The 14,748-nt window shown below is 36.2% G+C and overlaps 1 protein-coding gene and 2 long non-coding RNA genes across 3 annotated transcripts; 1 reads left to right on the forward strand and 2 right to left on the reverse strand.

The window, feature by feature from the left end:
• Nucleotides 1–224: 224 nt before the first annotated feature.
• On the reverse strand, nucleotides 225–6,505 carry LOC138891316 (uncharacterized). The gene is made up of 2 exons (XR_011407702.1): nucleotides 5,943–6,505; nucleotides 225–510 (listed from the first exon to the last, which is right to left on the reverse strand). It is a non-coding gene; the product is annotated as an uncharacterized lncRNA (long non-coding RNA).
• Nucleotides 6,506–6,927: 422 nt separating this feature from the next.
• On the reverse strand, nucleotides 6,928–7,684 carry LOC104236668 (uncharacterized). Its single transcript, XR_713484.2, has 2 exons — nucleotides 7,432–7,684; nucleotides 6,928–7,333 (listed from the first exon to the last, which is right to left on the reverse strand). It is a non-coding gene; the product is annotated as an uncharacterized lncRNA (long non-coding RNA).
• Nucleotides 7,685–9,589: 1,905 nt separating this feature from the next.
• On the forward strand, nucleotides 9,590–14,426 carry LOC104236670 (F-box protein SKIP5). Its single transcript, XM_009790647.2, has 5 exons — nucleotides 9,590–9,879; nucleotides 12,464–12,608; nucleotides 12,688–12,766; nucleotides 13,249–13,307; nucleotides 13,875–14,426. The coding sequence occupies exons 1-5, from the start codon at nucleotides 9,768–9,770 to the stop codon at nucleotides 14,266–14,268; spliced, it is 789 nt and encodes a 262-aa protein (XP_009788949.1). The 5' UTR covers nucleotides 9,590–9,767; the 3' UTR covers nucleotides 14,269–14,426.
• The last annotated feature ends 322 nt before the right edge of the window (nucleotides 14,427–14,748 follow it).

Genomic DNA, 14,748 nt, shown 5'->3' on the forward strand with positions numbered 1-14,748 from the left:
GAAGATAAGTACAGACGTCTCCGTACCGATCCTCGAGACTCTACTAGACTTGATCATGACTCGTGAGACCTAAGGCAACCTAGTGCTCTGATACCATGTTGTCACGACCCAAATTCCACCAAGGGTCATGATGGCGCCGGACACCGCTATCAGGCAAGCCAACCAAAATACTTAATTAAATTCTCGTTTAAAAATTTTGAAAATTATGATTTTTCCTTCAATTTTACTAGTAAAAGATAATTGTTTCAAATCAAATATGAATGTTAAGAAGTTAATACAAGATACCCCATAATTATCCCAGAACCCGATGTAACAAGTGCATGAGCGTTTACTAGAGAATGCAATAAAATACAGTAACTGTCCGAAATACAAGTGGACAAAAATGAACAATACAGTAAAATACTCTGAAGGGAATTCTATTGGATGCAGGTCGTCTCGATAAATACAGCTCACCCAAGTCTCCATATCAACCATGATGTTATGCCACTAAGCCACTAGCCACACTCGAACCTATGCAACAAAAATGCACAGCAAGTGTAGTATGAGTACGAAAACAATGTGTACCCAATGAGTATCCCGTCTAATCTCGAAGAAGTAAAGACAAGAGGTCGACTTCGACACTTACTAATGGTCCAATAATGATACATCCATAATATAATAAATCGAGGATTTTCATAACAGGATTGTGATTCAATAGAATGAAGCAAGTAAACAATTCTTTCTTTTATAGGAAATTCCTAAATTCCTTTTCATCATTTATACATTTATTCTCAAGTCAGGGAGAGCAAATATCAACATCTATAAATCCCAAGGCAAACAATACAAGCATGCACAAATCATGCCGAGGATGTACGGCCCGATCCAACAATACTTAAATTGTGCACTGCCAGAGGGTCGAATGGCGCGAACCATGGATGCATCTATTTAATTTACCGAGGCATTCGACCCACTTCGAAATTAAACACACACAGACAGTCAATCAAGAAGTCAACAGGGAACAATTATCCAAAGAAACGCCAATTCTTTTTTAAAGATTTTTGAAAATGAAGTTTAAATCTTTTTAGAAATTCATTTACTAATCCAATATGATTTAATCAATTCAAACGGTCATCAAGGTTACAGGTATTCCAAGTATAGCATGCTTTTGGGTCCTAGACTATCCGGACTTACACATAATAGTAGCTACGCACGGACTCTCATCACCTCGTGCGTACGTAGCCCCCACAAATAGGAGCACATAACCAATTAATGCACCTATGGGGATAATTCCCTCTTACAAGGTTAGAAAGGAGACTCACCTCGCTCCAAAGATCCATAACCGGCATTCCACGCTCTTCCGAAGACTCGAATCGATGCACAATGCTCCAAAACTAGCCAATAATTATGCAAATCCATTAATATGCGTTCAATTACTCATTACAATCCGATTTATAACAATTCCTAACCCCGATCGAAAAGTTGACAAAATTGCCCTCAGGTCCACGTGTCCGGATTCCTAAATTTTTCGAAGATAAAGATACCCATGAACTCACAAACTCAACTATATGATTTTATCTTATTTTCATATCCTAAATCATGGTCAAAATCCAAGAATATCAATTTTCTAGGTTTTCCCTCAAACCCCAAGTTTCTACAAATTTGCATGCTCAAATCCGTAACAAAATCATGTATTTAACGTCTAATAAGTAGGAACAACTTACCTTGACATAGATGAAGAAAGTATCTCTTTTGAAAGCTCCAAAATCATCCAACCCGAAGTGAAAATGGGTGGAAATGAACCAAAAGCGATTTTTAAAAAGAATTCACTGCCTCCAGTCCTTTCGCACATGCGGTCTCTTGACCGCTTCTGCGGTTCCGCAGGTGCGGCCCCACTACTGCATCTGCGGTCCTTCCCAGACCCCCTATTTCCGCTTCTGCGCTCCTTTCGCAGGTGCGGTCCCACTTCTGCGGCGACTTGACCGCATCTGCGGTCCCAGCCTTCCCCCTTCTCCACCGCATCTGCACACCTTTGGCTGCTTCTGCGGCTCCGAACTTGCGTCCAAACCTTCGCAGGTGCGGTTATACCAGATATCAGCTGTTTCAGCTATTCTTCCAAATTCTAATTCGATCCGTTAACAATCCGGAATCCACTCGAGGCCCCCGGGACCCCGTCTAATCATACCAACCAGTTCCATAACACATTACGGACTTGCTCGAGGTCTCAAATCACATCAAACATCGCTAAAATCATGAATCAACTTCCAATCCAAGCTTAATGAACTTTAGAACTTCAAACTTCTACATTTGATGCCGAATCCTATCAAATCACATCCGATTGACCTCAAATTTTGCACACAAGTCATATTCGACATTACGGACCTGCTCCAACTTCCGAAATTGAATTCTGACCCCGATATCAAAAAGTTCACTTCCGGTCAAACTTCTCAAAAACCTTCAAATTTCTATTTTTAGCCAAATGACTCCAAAATGACCTACGAACCTCCGAATTCACTTCTGATCGCGCTTCCTAAACCATAATCACCATACGGAGCTGTTCCCATGCTCGGGATCCCAAACAGACATTGATAACACTGAAACGCACTTCAACCCAAACTTAAGAAATTTTTCCAAAAATGCCAACTTCCATAATAGGTGCCGAAACGCTCTCGGATCTTCTAAAACCCAATTCGGACATATGCCCAAGTCCGAAATCATTATACGAACCTACTGGTACCTTTGAATCCCGAATCCAAGGTCGTTTACTCAAAAATTCAATCTTAGTCAATTCTTCCAACTTAAAGCTTCCAAAATGAGAATTCTTTTTCCAAATCAACTCCGAACTTCCCGGAATTCAGTTCTGACCATGCGTACAAGTCATAATACCTGAAGTGAAGCTGCTCATGGCCTCAAACTACTGAATGGCGCGCTAGATCTCAAAATGACCGGTCGGGTCGTTACACAACATATCTAATGATTTTCTATTCTCGATTACAAGAACCACATATGGCAGAGAAGAATACAATCAACTTAAAATTTTCAAGCATTTAGAGAAAAGGTAGTTTCCTATTGCCCCAAAAGTTGAATACGACCTAAAAACGAAGTTCATATGACTTAGAGTCAACTCATTAATTGGTCTCCCTATTCTTTTTTTCGACTAAAAATATTCACTTACTATTTCAGCGATTGAGTTTAGAATAATGTATGTATACTTCTTTCTCCTCTATACAAAATCATTAAAATGTAAAATAAAACTTGGCATGTGTACTGCTATAACTTGAACTTAGTGGGATCACTTCCGTGAGTAAAATACTTACCTAGCTCATCTTATGAATACCACTTCTCTCTTGATAGTTTTTCTTATATCATCTCAATTATTGAAGTTATCATCCTCTTAAACCTTCTCTACCTTACCTTATAATAAGTACCACATCTCTCTTTTGATAGTTTTCCTTCTCAATTACTGAAGCTATAACCTTTTCAAGTTGTAATTTAAGTCCTCTAGATATATTTTTATTGTTACTTACATTTACTTTTTTTTCTTGACACGCATAACATCCGTAATATTTGTAAATGCTTACAAAATGTCTTTCCTTCTTTTACCTTTATATTTATCATTATTTTTTTGTTTATTCATAGCTTATATTTTTGTTGTTTGTGGATTAGTACACCATTTTGTCTTATTTCTTTCCCATGTTTTGTAGCTACATTTGCAGGTACAACTTATCTTTCCTCCCTCCCTCCTTTTTTCCTCCCTAGAAATACTAGCACATATCCATATTATTATTCAGTTCTTCTGGTGGGGTTTTATGTCTGTACTTTGTGCCAGTTTTATGCCTTACAGAATAAGATCATATACACTTCTAAAGGCATTTACTTCCAATATCCTTGACACATAAAATTAACTAATGTATGTATACTAGATACAAAGGTTAATGTTCTACACTTCTACTTGTTTATGAAATTATTTTTTATTTTTGGTTAATAATCAGTCCATGTATAGGGTCTCGAGAAATAAGGAACAAATCAATGCTAGCTTGGAAGTGGTATTGAGATTGATCCATGAGCACATTCAGATGATATCCCAAAATTTATGATCGGCCAAATCAAGATTTTTGACCAACTTTCGTAAAGAAGCTTATAAGACATTGTTTTAGAACTTGTGTTTATGTAGTCGAAACTAAGGGACTCAGTCGGCAGGCTACGTGAAAGGTCAAGCTCCTAAGTTCTGAAGGAAAAGAATAGTAATGTAAATTAGTAGGATAGGTATTAGACATATGATATGTGCACCAAATGTTTTGACTTTACAACTTGATAATTGAAGGGGGAATCATTTATTTTGTTAAAAGGCTGAATGACGATAGCCAAGATGCAAGTGTTGTCTGTGGTATTTGCAATAGATGCTACATCAGATGGTTTTTAATGATAATTACAACTCTACAGAATTTGAGAACAATAAACCTAGAATATTCCATATTTGGGTAATGAATATTCGGATTAGTCCTTTCATGTTGGGTAATGAAATATTGGTTACTTCCTATGACTTCTTTGACCATTCCAGTTGGATTCCCAAATGAATTCTCCAAAGCATCATTAGAGAATGATAGTTGGTTTAAATCTACAATGTTGGGCTCGTGCTCTGCACGGGCAATCCTCATCTAGGTCTTAATAGGACGGAGTAGGGGTCAAATGTTGGTTGCTATTAGCCAAGATTCCATAAACTATTTTTACCCAATAGTATGGGCTTTGGTGGACAAAAAAAAATACCAGGACATGGACCTGGCTTATGAATATGTTGAAGAGGTCTTTGGACCTTAAAGTTGGTGTTGGAATGACATTTATTTCAGATATGCATAAGGTGAGTCATATTTTAATATTTTGTTTTTATTTTTGGATTATTAATTCTGATTTCAAATTTTCTTATTTTTCTTTTATGGCGGGACTGTAAGATGCAGTGATGAGTGTACTGCCAGAAGCATATTACAGATTCTGTGTTGGACATACTGAGGCAAATTGGTGTAAAAATAGAGGAATAGTGAAATAAAATATTGATGTGATGGTATTTTTATAGCACTTATAAAGAGGAATTTGAAGGCCAGATGATAAAATTGGGAGATTAAGCCGAAGATGCTGCAAAGGATATAATGCATTATCCACCAAAAGGTTGGTGTAGAACTTTCTTTTATACATAATGTAAGAAAATAATGGTGGATAATAACTTTACTGAATCATTAAATGCATGGATTCTGGAGACTAGAAGCAAGCCTATCATCAAGATGCTTGAAGAAATAAGGATCAAGGTAATGTAAATGTTGGCTAACAATGAAGGTAAACTGAGACTTAAAATGCTGACTACAGTCCACGAGATATGAAACTATATAGTGATTCCAGGCAAATTGCCTCACATTGCAAGGTACACTTTAATGGTAATCATATGGATATGAGGTTTTAGAAGGTAAAATAGACACACTATCCGGAGAAGATGAGATGCACATGTAGGATATGAGACTTGGTGAAATCCCATGTCCCCACACAATCAAAGCCCTGATGCACTGGAAGGTGGATCCTATAACTGAAATAAGTTGGTAGTATACTAAAGAGGCTTATATGATAATATATAAGCAAAAGATGCTATTGAGGGGTCAAAAATTCTAAAAATTTGATCCTTCTTAAGACACAGAGCCACCTGATATTGTGAAAATTATTAGCTGACCAAAAGTTAAGAGAAATAGACAACCAGATAAGGTAAGAAAAAGAAAAGGAGAATGAAATCAATCAAGGAAGGGGACTCAAATTTATTGCAGCAAATGTGGTGAGCCTAACTACAATGCAAGGGAATGTTTCAAGGTATAAATAACAGTATTCCGCATTTATTTAATTACATTGGTATAACTAACATACATTATTTTGTGGTAGGATTCTAGAGCTGGAAGCAATGCACAAGCTAGGAAAAGGAAAGGGATAACCTGCAGTAAAACTGAAGATGAATTCCAAGCAAAGACGACTGAAGAAGAGACCCTGACAGATCGATCTTACCAAAGATCTCCAAGCTCTAGCACATGCAACACATTAGTCTATTGGTTATGGTCCTCAAATAGGAAGCCATTAAGGTCACATTTTATTTTTGAGACAAAAATAAGACTGGAAAGCAAGCAAAAATAGCAAAATCCAATTGAGAAAAGAAGGATTCAGTTCAGGGGAAATCACACACGAAGCTCAACGCTAAATTGCCTTTCTCACCAAACAAGGCAACTTGAATGGGGAAGACAGCCATGACATCCAATCAATTGCAAGAAGAAGTCAGAAGAAAAAAAAAAAAAAAGTGAAGAAGATCGGGATAAAGGGTAAAGGTGCACCTACACCAGAGACATAGTAGTTGGATAGTTAATATTTTTTGAAAGCTGGCATGTATAATTGGGTAGTTAATATATTTATGAGGACTAGTATAGGTAGTTGGACAGTTATGCTAGTCTTTTGGCTTAGCCATCCGACGGTTGATTGCATTTAATATTTTTTGTCATTGATTAAGTACCCGATAAATAAGAACAAGTTGCATAAACAATGAAGTTGTTGCACTTTGAATGAAGTATCCTACTTGACTTTTTTGGTATGATTTTCTTGTCTTTGTTAATTTGGTGCATTATCCCATTGGCTTACCAGATTTGTGTAGTGAAGTTTGTCTTTTTTATTAGATTGACATCACTAATATAGAGAAATGATATAAGCAAAACCAAATGAGAGCTGCCTGGGTTTTTACAATTCTTTAGTATGTATTACTAAGGCCAACGTACCAAACAAATGACAAAACAATAATGAAAATTTTATAGCAAGAAGGATTTTTTTTTTTCACTTTAGGGATAGAACATCCCTTTTTATCATACATATCCGAAGACTAAACAAAAATAAACACGAGAACTAACTATAAGATACAATATAAGTTCAAAACAAGTACTGAACACAAAACAAAATAAATATGTTAATTAGCTATAAGATCCGACATTAGTTCAAAGATTTATCTACTACGATTAATCGAACATCTCAATTGTCATTCCATCTTCTAAGTCGCGATTAATCCAACAAAACAACACAAGATACAAATAACAAGCCACAATATTCTTCAACTTTTTGATCACTCTAGCATTATGTACCAGAAAATTCTCAAGATTCTCCACCTTCTTCTTCAAAACATTATTTTTCTTTAATACTTCGGTCCCTCCAACTACCACTTATTTTTCCGATGCAAAATATTTCTTTCACGTTTAAGCCAATCTTTTTCCTTCTTTAAAGTGTATATAAGTTATGTAACTCTAGGAGGAAGCTCGTTATCCTCTCATTCCCTATAAGCATATTTTTCTCTCTGTCCAAAAATCATAAAATAACTACAAAAATTATACACCATACCAGCGTGAACGAATCGAAAAAAAGACACAAATAACATTAAAAACTATAACTTACATCTTATTTCAAATACTTGGAGAATCATCTCCCAGCACTGAAGGGAGTTTAAGCCATCAAATGTCTAGGAACATCACCACGGTAACAATTCCCTTTTTCGATTATTTTGAAGTTTAGCTTGTTTCCAGATTTGGCTTCTTCCTCTTCTTTTTCTTTTTCTTTTTCTTCAAGCCTTCGAGTCAGCTTCAGACCGTCGAGTTTGATTTTAGGCTTAGACCCGAAGTTCTGAACTTCGTAACTTTCGGTTTGCGATTTCAACTTTAACCGTCGAGTATGAAGTTGATATTAAGGCGACTAAACTTTAAAATTTTTACAAATTTGACTATTTTTTAAATTGGTGTCCAAAAAACGGCTATTTGTGCACTTCTCCAAAATTTCTTTTTCTCAGAAAAGATTATAGGGAAAATACCAGCTATTTCCATTTATAAGTAGCTTATTACAAAAATTGGTCAATTCATTAAATATTTAGCTAAAATATTAGCCAATTAGTTATCTGTAGCAAAAAAAGTCAAAATTTTTGCTTTCTTTTGAGTGTGTGTTATTAGAATAGATTGAGTACATCTTAATGAGCTTGAATCTCAGTTTTGGGATGATTTGGTGGAGTTTTGAGATGGTTTGAATTGAAAAGTCGAAGTAGACGATGAACATCAACAAAATGATAGGTGTATCACACTATGTATCACTTGTGTATCACATATGTATCATATTTGTATCAAATGTGTATCATATGTATATTCATGTATACCTGCGTGTGAGATACATGCGCGATACATGTTTGATACATGTGTCGCAGAAGAATTTTTTGAACTCAATTTTAACTATGAATTTTGATATCAAATCAGTCTAAATCACCTCCAATCTTCCTCAAATTTTGTATATTGACTCTTCTATATGTTTCAATGAATCTCAACCATACCCATTTAAAAAGGCCATTTTTTGCTTAGATTTTTGAAATTTTGTATATATAAATTTTTGTATTTCATCACCTTATTTGCTACCTCATCCATGAAATTTTCTTTCCGTCTTGCACCTAGTGTTGCTGATCACGCTTAAAAATATGGAAGGAGACCTTTGTGTGAGATTCTTGGAGAGAAAGAACCTTATTTCTTTGGATTTTCAATTTTATATGTACTTGACTAGTTTTGATAAGTGTATAATTAATGGCTAGAGGTTTTTAAGTTGGAAATTTTTTGGGGGCATTTGCATCTATACCCGCTTTTTGGGTTACGTTTTAACTTGTGCCCGCTTTGCAAAAAAAATTGCAAGCGTACCCACTTTTTCGCGTAACTTCAGCATACGGGGCTGAAGTAGCAAAGGCAATCATGCAAAACTTCAGCATTCTAGTAGACGGGACTAAAGTAGCAAGTGTGCTGGAGTTTTTATTTTTGTAACTGGCGAACTTTAGCTTTAGAGCTGAAGTTTTTGTTTTTGTAACTGGTGAACTTCAGCTCTAGAGCTGAAGTTTTTGTTTTTGTAGCTGGTGAACTTCAGCTCTAGAGCTGAAGTTTTTGTTTTGTAACTGGCGAACTTCAGCTCTAGAGCTGAAGTGTTTGTTTGTAACTAGTGAACTTCAGCTCTAGAGCTGAAGTTTTTGTTTGTTACTGGCAAACTTCGCTAAAGAACTTCAGCTGCGTCGAATTATTGAAATGGCAGAATTGTCGGATTTAGAGAAGAAAATTAGTTATTTGAAAGAGGAAGAAAGGGCAGAACATATGATAGAAGTATTCCTTGGAAACAATTCAGAAAGCATCAGCCTAAGAGCACGTTGTCTAGTAAATTTAACTAAGTCCCAAAAGAGGCAAATACAAATTAATTATCCCAAATCAGAAGAAGAATTTCTTTTAAATAAGAATTTATGGAAAAGAGAACACTATTCGTTCGAGGAGATGAGGTTAAAATCACTTTTACCATCAAAAGAGGATGAGAATAAGTGGGAAAAATACTTGGAATCAAAGAAGCAGAGGGAACGAGAGATTCGTTTCGTATTGGAAAGAGAAATTCGTTTGGAGGAGAAGGAGGAGGAGAAAGGGGACTGAAGTTGTTTAAAAAGTGGGTACAAGCTATAACTTTTTAAAAAAATAGTTATATGTTAAATGAAGGCGACCAAATAGGACGCGCCGTGCAATTTTTACAATTTTTGGGACATTTCCAAGATTATATGCCCAAAATAGAACTTTGATATTCATGATTGGGCTTTCATTTGATACTATGCAAGCCCAAGATTATGGCCCAAGCCCAACAATCGGTCCGTCGAGAGCATTGCCAGTCTTCAGCATCAAAAAGTAGCCATTTTTTGCTCCTCATTTCAGCACCCCCAAAAATCTTGGCTTTTGTGAATGGAAGAACAGAAGAGGAAATGGAGGCGACTCTCAAAGGAATTATCTCTAATCAACAATCTTGATGATGGCTGTCTTATGCACATCTTTAGTTTTCTCTCCCCTATTCCAGGTATTATTACTAATTGCTGCCCCCTATTCTTTCATATCAATTTCTCAATAATTTAGTATACTTTTGTAATTCAGCTTCTTTGGCTCAAATTAGCAAAACTCAACTCTTAAAATCAACTAAAAGTTACAAAGATTGAATCTTTTTGTGTCTCTCTCAGTCCAATTCTTGTTTTATTAAATTTCTCAATGAATTGTTATGTTTTGTAACAGTTTTCAGTTTTCAGCTTAATTTACAGTTTCTTTGGTTCAAATTTGCAAAACCAACTCTTAATTTTCATCAACTGAAGGTCATAACGATTGAATATTTTTGTGTCTCTCTTAGTCCAATTCTTATTTAATTAAATTTCTTGTATTATTATGAACATAATTAGCTTCTTAATAGATAATGCCCCATATTGATTTTATCATAGTTAATGAAATTGCAAGTTCCAGCTTTAGTTTTCATCAATTAAAGGTTACAAAGATTGGATTTTTTTGTTTTTTTTTCCCGGTCCTATTCTAGGCTTTCAATAGTAGAGTTTCTTGAATTTTTGTGAACATATTTAGCAAGTGCTCCTGTGGATTTCATACTTCTGCATTTTTGAGCTTAGTTGATTGTTTCTTCATTTAAAGTTTGCATTTTGAGTGTCTTTTACAATCCAGGTCTTGTTCTTCTTTTTTGTTATGGCTTGAACTTCTGATTAATATATTCAAATGGATAACTGCCGAGATTCTTTTTCATCCATTAGTTTTTTGGTTTTATATTACATGACCATTTCAAGTTACGTGATTGTTGATTAACAGGTTTCAGATGAGTGGCATTCATTTTTTGTGCATGTGTACCTTGGTCCTTAACTTCTGAAAAATATATCTTTTCAAGGTCACTTGATCGTTATCTGTAACAACAATACAACATAAATGTTCAGGGACCTAGCTTTGACTGTAGTTGGATAACATCATAGTCAGTCCTTACTCACCCAATAATGGTTGGTTTGCTGTTGGGAGCTGGGAATAATTTCTTATTCTTAACCAATTAATCAATACAATAAAAATGTGATTTGTGTTCGAACCTGTTCTACAGCACAGCTCTAGAGAAATGTGAGTTTATTCTTTCCAGCCAGAGTAAAAAAGAGCTGAATATATTTTAGGCTTTGAAACATTGAAACTCAAGAAAGCAATCGAGTTTTCCCTATGTTAATTATTAAACATGTCTGTCGCTTGTCTTGGCTCTTGTTCTATTGGTACTCTAAGAAAGGTAACTATAGGTTAATGAATTTTCATTCACCAGCCGTCGCAGTGGCATGATTGTATCATCTTTCTTTCCTTTTTTTATACGTTTTTGTTCTTCTCTCTTGATATGGATTCGTCGGCGATTTTTTTTTTTTTTGGGAGATCTCCCTTGTTCCAGAGTACTCAAATAGTTGCCTATGTTATGGCTGTAAAAGAGAGAGCGGAACATAAGCTTCTCATCGCATCAGGAGCTTGGTCATAGAAGAACTCTACTTGACCAATCATCAATGGATGTGAATACCCTCGCGTATCCGATCAAAAAATACTGAGGAACTTTCCAAACGATAGACATAGGAATTGTCTTGAGATCATAATACTTGTTCCTGCTCACATTCTCGAGCTGAATCATTTCCAGAACTCCGATAGCTACCATAGAGAATTTTGAAATGACCGGACTATACAATATCCATTTCACAATACCATTGGCATCATTGACGGTATTCGAGAAACTCGGTGTAATATTCTGGGTGCCAATGTATGTCACTGTCATCATCCCCTTTGCGCAAAAGTTCACATGCCACGCACGGGGATTCACTCAGCTATAGAGAATGGGTATACACCTGGTCATTTTTATACTCTCTATGGTAGCTTCCGGAGCTCTGGAAATGATTCAGCTTGAGAACATGAGGAGAAACGAGCATTATGGTCTCAAGACAATTCCTATGTCTATCTTTTGGCAAGTTCCTCAATATCTTTTTTGATCGGATACATGAGGGTATTCACATAATCACATTCATTGGTGATTGGTCAGGTAGAGTTCTTGACGACCAAGCTCCTGATGCGATGAGAAGCTTATGTCTCTCTCTCTCTCAGCCATCACATTAACAATTCTGTCAAAGCAACCTTCTCCTATAGTTCAATGCCGGTGTAGGAATATATAGGTGAACAGTTCAACATATGCTTCTACTTCTGTTTCAATGCTTGTATAGTGCAAATAGTTTTATGGTGGCATGAGAATTTAAGATCTCTTATCATTACTTGTTTAACAAAAATAAAAGAGCTTATGGCTCATATGTGACCCAAGATCCTTGTCAGGCATCAAGTAGTAGTTTCAAAGGACCAGCACCACTGTTAAAGCAATCTTCATTTCATATATTATCAAACATGAGATAAATCTTAGTTTTATGACTTATTGTTATGGGTGGTTATTTGATGTGTTATTGGTTTTTCTTTTTTATTTGGGAGGTGGCGAGTGTGCACTGTGATTCATTTGCCTAGTATGCTCTAATTGGATGAATCTATTTCTAGATTTTAGTGTAGAACACATTATGGTGCTATGTGATCCTTTTCTGTCACAACTTGCTGTTGAGTTGCAGATCGGTATAACACCGCCCTCGTTTGCCACGGATGGCGATTCTTGGCATGTCATCCTCAACTTTGGTTGCGAGTAGATCGTTCTGTGAAAGATTTGTCTCAACCTGGGGTCTATCCGAACATTGAGATAGCTGTCTCTGCTGCAAGGTTTGCATTTTTTCCCATTTTCCTTTTTCTGTTCTGGTCTTGGTCTTACAAGCTGGCCTGGTATCTGAATGTTATTCAGGCCTGGGGACACTATACTTGTTGCAGCAGGAGGCAGCCATCGTGTGTCAAATATTAAGATTGAAAAGCCACTTTGCCTGGTAACTTCAAAAAATTAACCTCCGATTACTTTACATACATAATGCCTACAGATGCTGGACCATTTGATGTTTTACTGTCTCGGGAGGTCTCAGAGAGAGATTTCAAAGCTATAACTTTATGTGAATTCATAGCTATTCCCACTCTAAGAGTTCTTATTTTGGTTTGTGGATTGTATATTGAGTACATGAATACATATAATAGTTATGTAAACCCATTGGATGCATGACGACAATACAATATTACCTGCTGTAGCAGCAACTCAGACTTGTTGGAAGTCCAAACGTGACATATTTGGACACCGTCTATGTCTACTTTGTCTATTTCTTATTGATCTCATTTGCTACCTAAAGGAAACACACACACATTCCCTCCCCCCCCCCCCCCCAAAAAAAAAAAAAAACATGAGAGCAAAGTAAATGCATGTGTAATTACATAAGATTAGCAGCGCCAGCCTTCCGCTACCTCAATCTCCTTTTTACAGATTGGCGCAGGTGAGAGTCCTGATGATACAACCCTTATTTGCTCTCGCAGTTCAGACAGGTTTGTGAGACCTTCATCTATTATTTTTACTTCTTATTCTGTTATTTGCGAACCTTGGTATAGTAGTACTATTTTGTTGCTTAAACATAGAAGTTTCTTATTCGAAATTAATTTTCTTGACTGGGACATTAGATTGATCATTACTCTTCTTTAAAAAAAAGTTGGCATATTTAGGATGTCGACTTCTTTACTAAGGGAGATTTTTAATCCTAGTGTTGCTTAGAGCTTATTCCCGAGATGGGTGCCAAAAATGATTCCTTCAAAAGCAGAAAGTTTACAACCTCTTTGTATTATATAGGCCGACATTTTTGTTTTAAGTAACTTGACATTATACTTTCTTGGATTAGAAAAACAGATGCTTTCACAATTATGATCAATATTTAATGAACCTCAACAAAATTCACATAATTTGATCTTCAGTTTCTGTCTGTGCAATGTTTATTTAAAGATGTCTGTTATTATCAAGTTTCCACAAGACAAGTTAAACTGAGTTTGGATTTTCTCTCTGAGAGGTAGAACTACTTTCACTTGCCATTGTACACATGTTTGTTCTTTGTTGCTGAGCAGTGCATTAGAGTTCATGTCCACATGTAAGCTGGCTAATTTGACTGTGAGGGCAGAGCTCGGGTGCTGCTTGCTTCATAGGAGCGGGAGGCTTACCATTGATGGTTGCATTCTTCAGTGTGAGTCGAATCCTCTGGACCATCTATCCTATGCAATTATTAGTACTGCTGGTGCTTCTGAGGTCGTCTCATCAGCACTCAAAACTTGTATTAATAGTGTTTCGGTTCTGAGAACTCGCATTGAAGGAGGTGCCAAAGCTGTCCTCACCAGTGGGACACTTTCATTGCAACGGGTACGAGTGATTTATACTCGTGCGTCGCTCTTCTTCTGGTTTGAGGTAGAAGGTGCTGACAAGAATACCGTCCAATCTGCATCTGTTGCACTGCCAATTAGTTAGTTAATCTACTTTCTTTGTGTTCTGATTGGTCATTATCCTTTCATCACCTGTCTTGAAAGAGGAAAGGGGTGTGAGGGGGTTAGTTGTAACCCTGTAACATATTTTTCTGATTACATTCAGTTTTTAATGTATCATTGTGCAGATTCTTGGTTCTTTAATAGTTCCCCAGATAAATAACGTGTTTTATGAAACAGCAAAAAAGCACTATTTTCCAAAATTGAATCTCACAATATGTAACAGGTTCAAAGATCGCTTACGTGTCAAGTAACTGCAATACTAATAGGAAATGAACCACTGGAAATATTGTTACTAGATTGTCCTTTTTGACATATACGGAAAAACAACATATGTATTTTTCAAAAGATATTCCAATGGTCTTTCTCAAACAAAAATAGGCCTTTGAGTTGCTCTGTTTTGTGAAGATCACGTTTTATTTTTTCGATGTCAGAGTTGATTAAACTGGTTTAACTTCTCCGCAAG

This window comes from Nicotiana sylvestris, chromosome 5, assembly GCF_000393655.2.
Source record: "Nicotiana sylvestris chromosome 5, ASM39365v2, whole genome shotgun sequence".
Classification (NCBI taxonomy): Eukaryota; Viridiplantae; Streptophyta; class Magnoliopsida; order Solanales; family Solanaceae; genus Nicotiana; species Nicotiana sylvestris.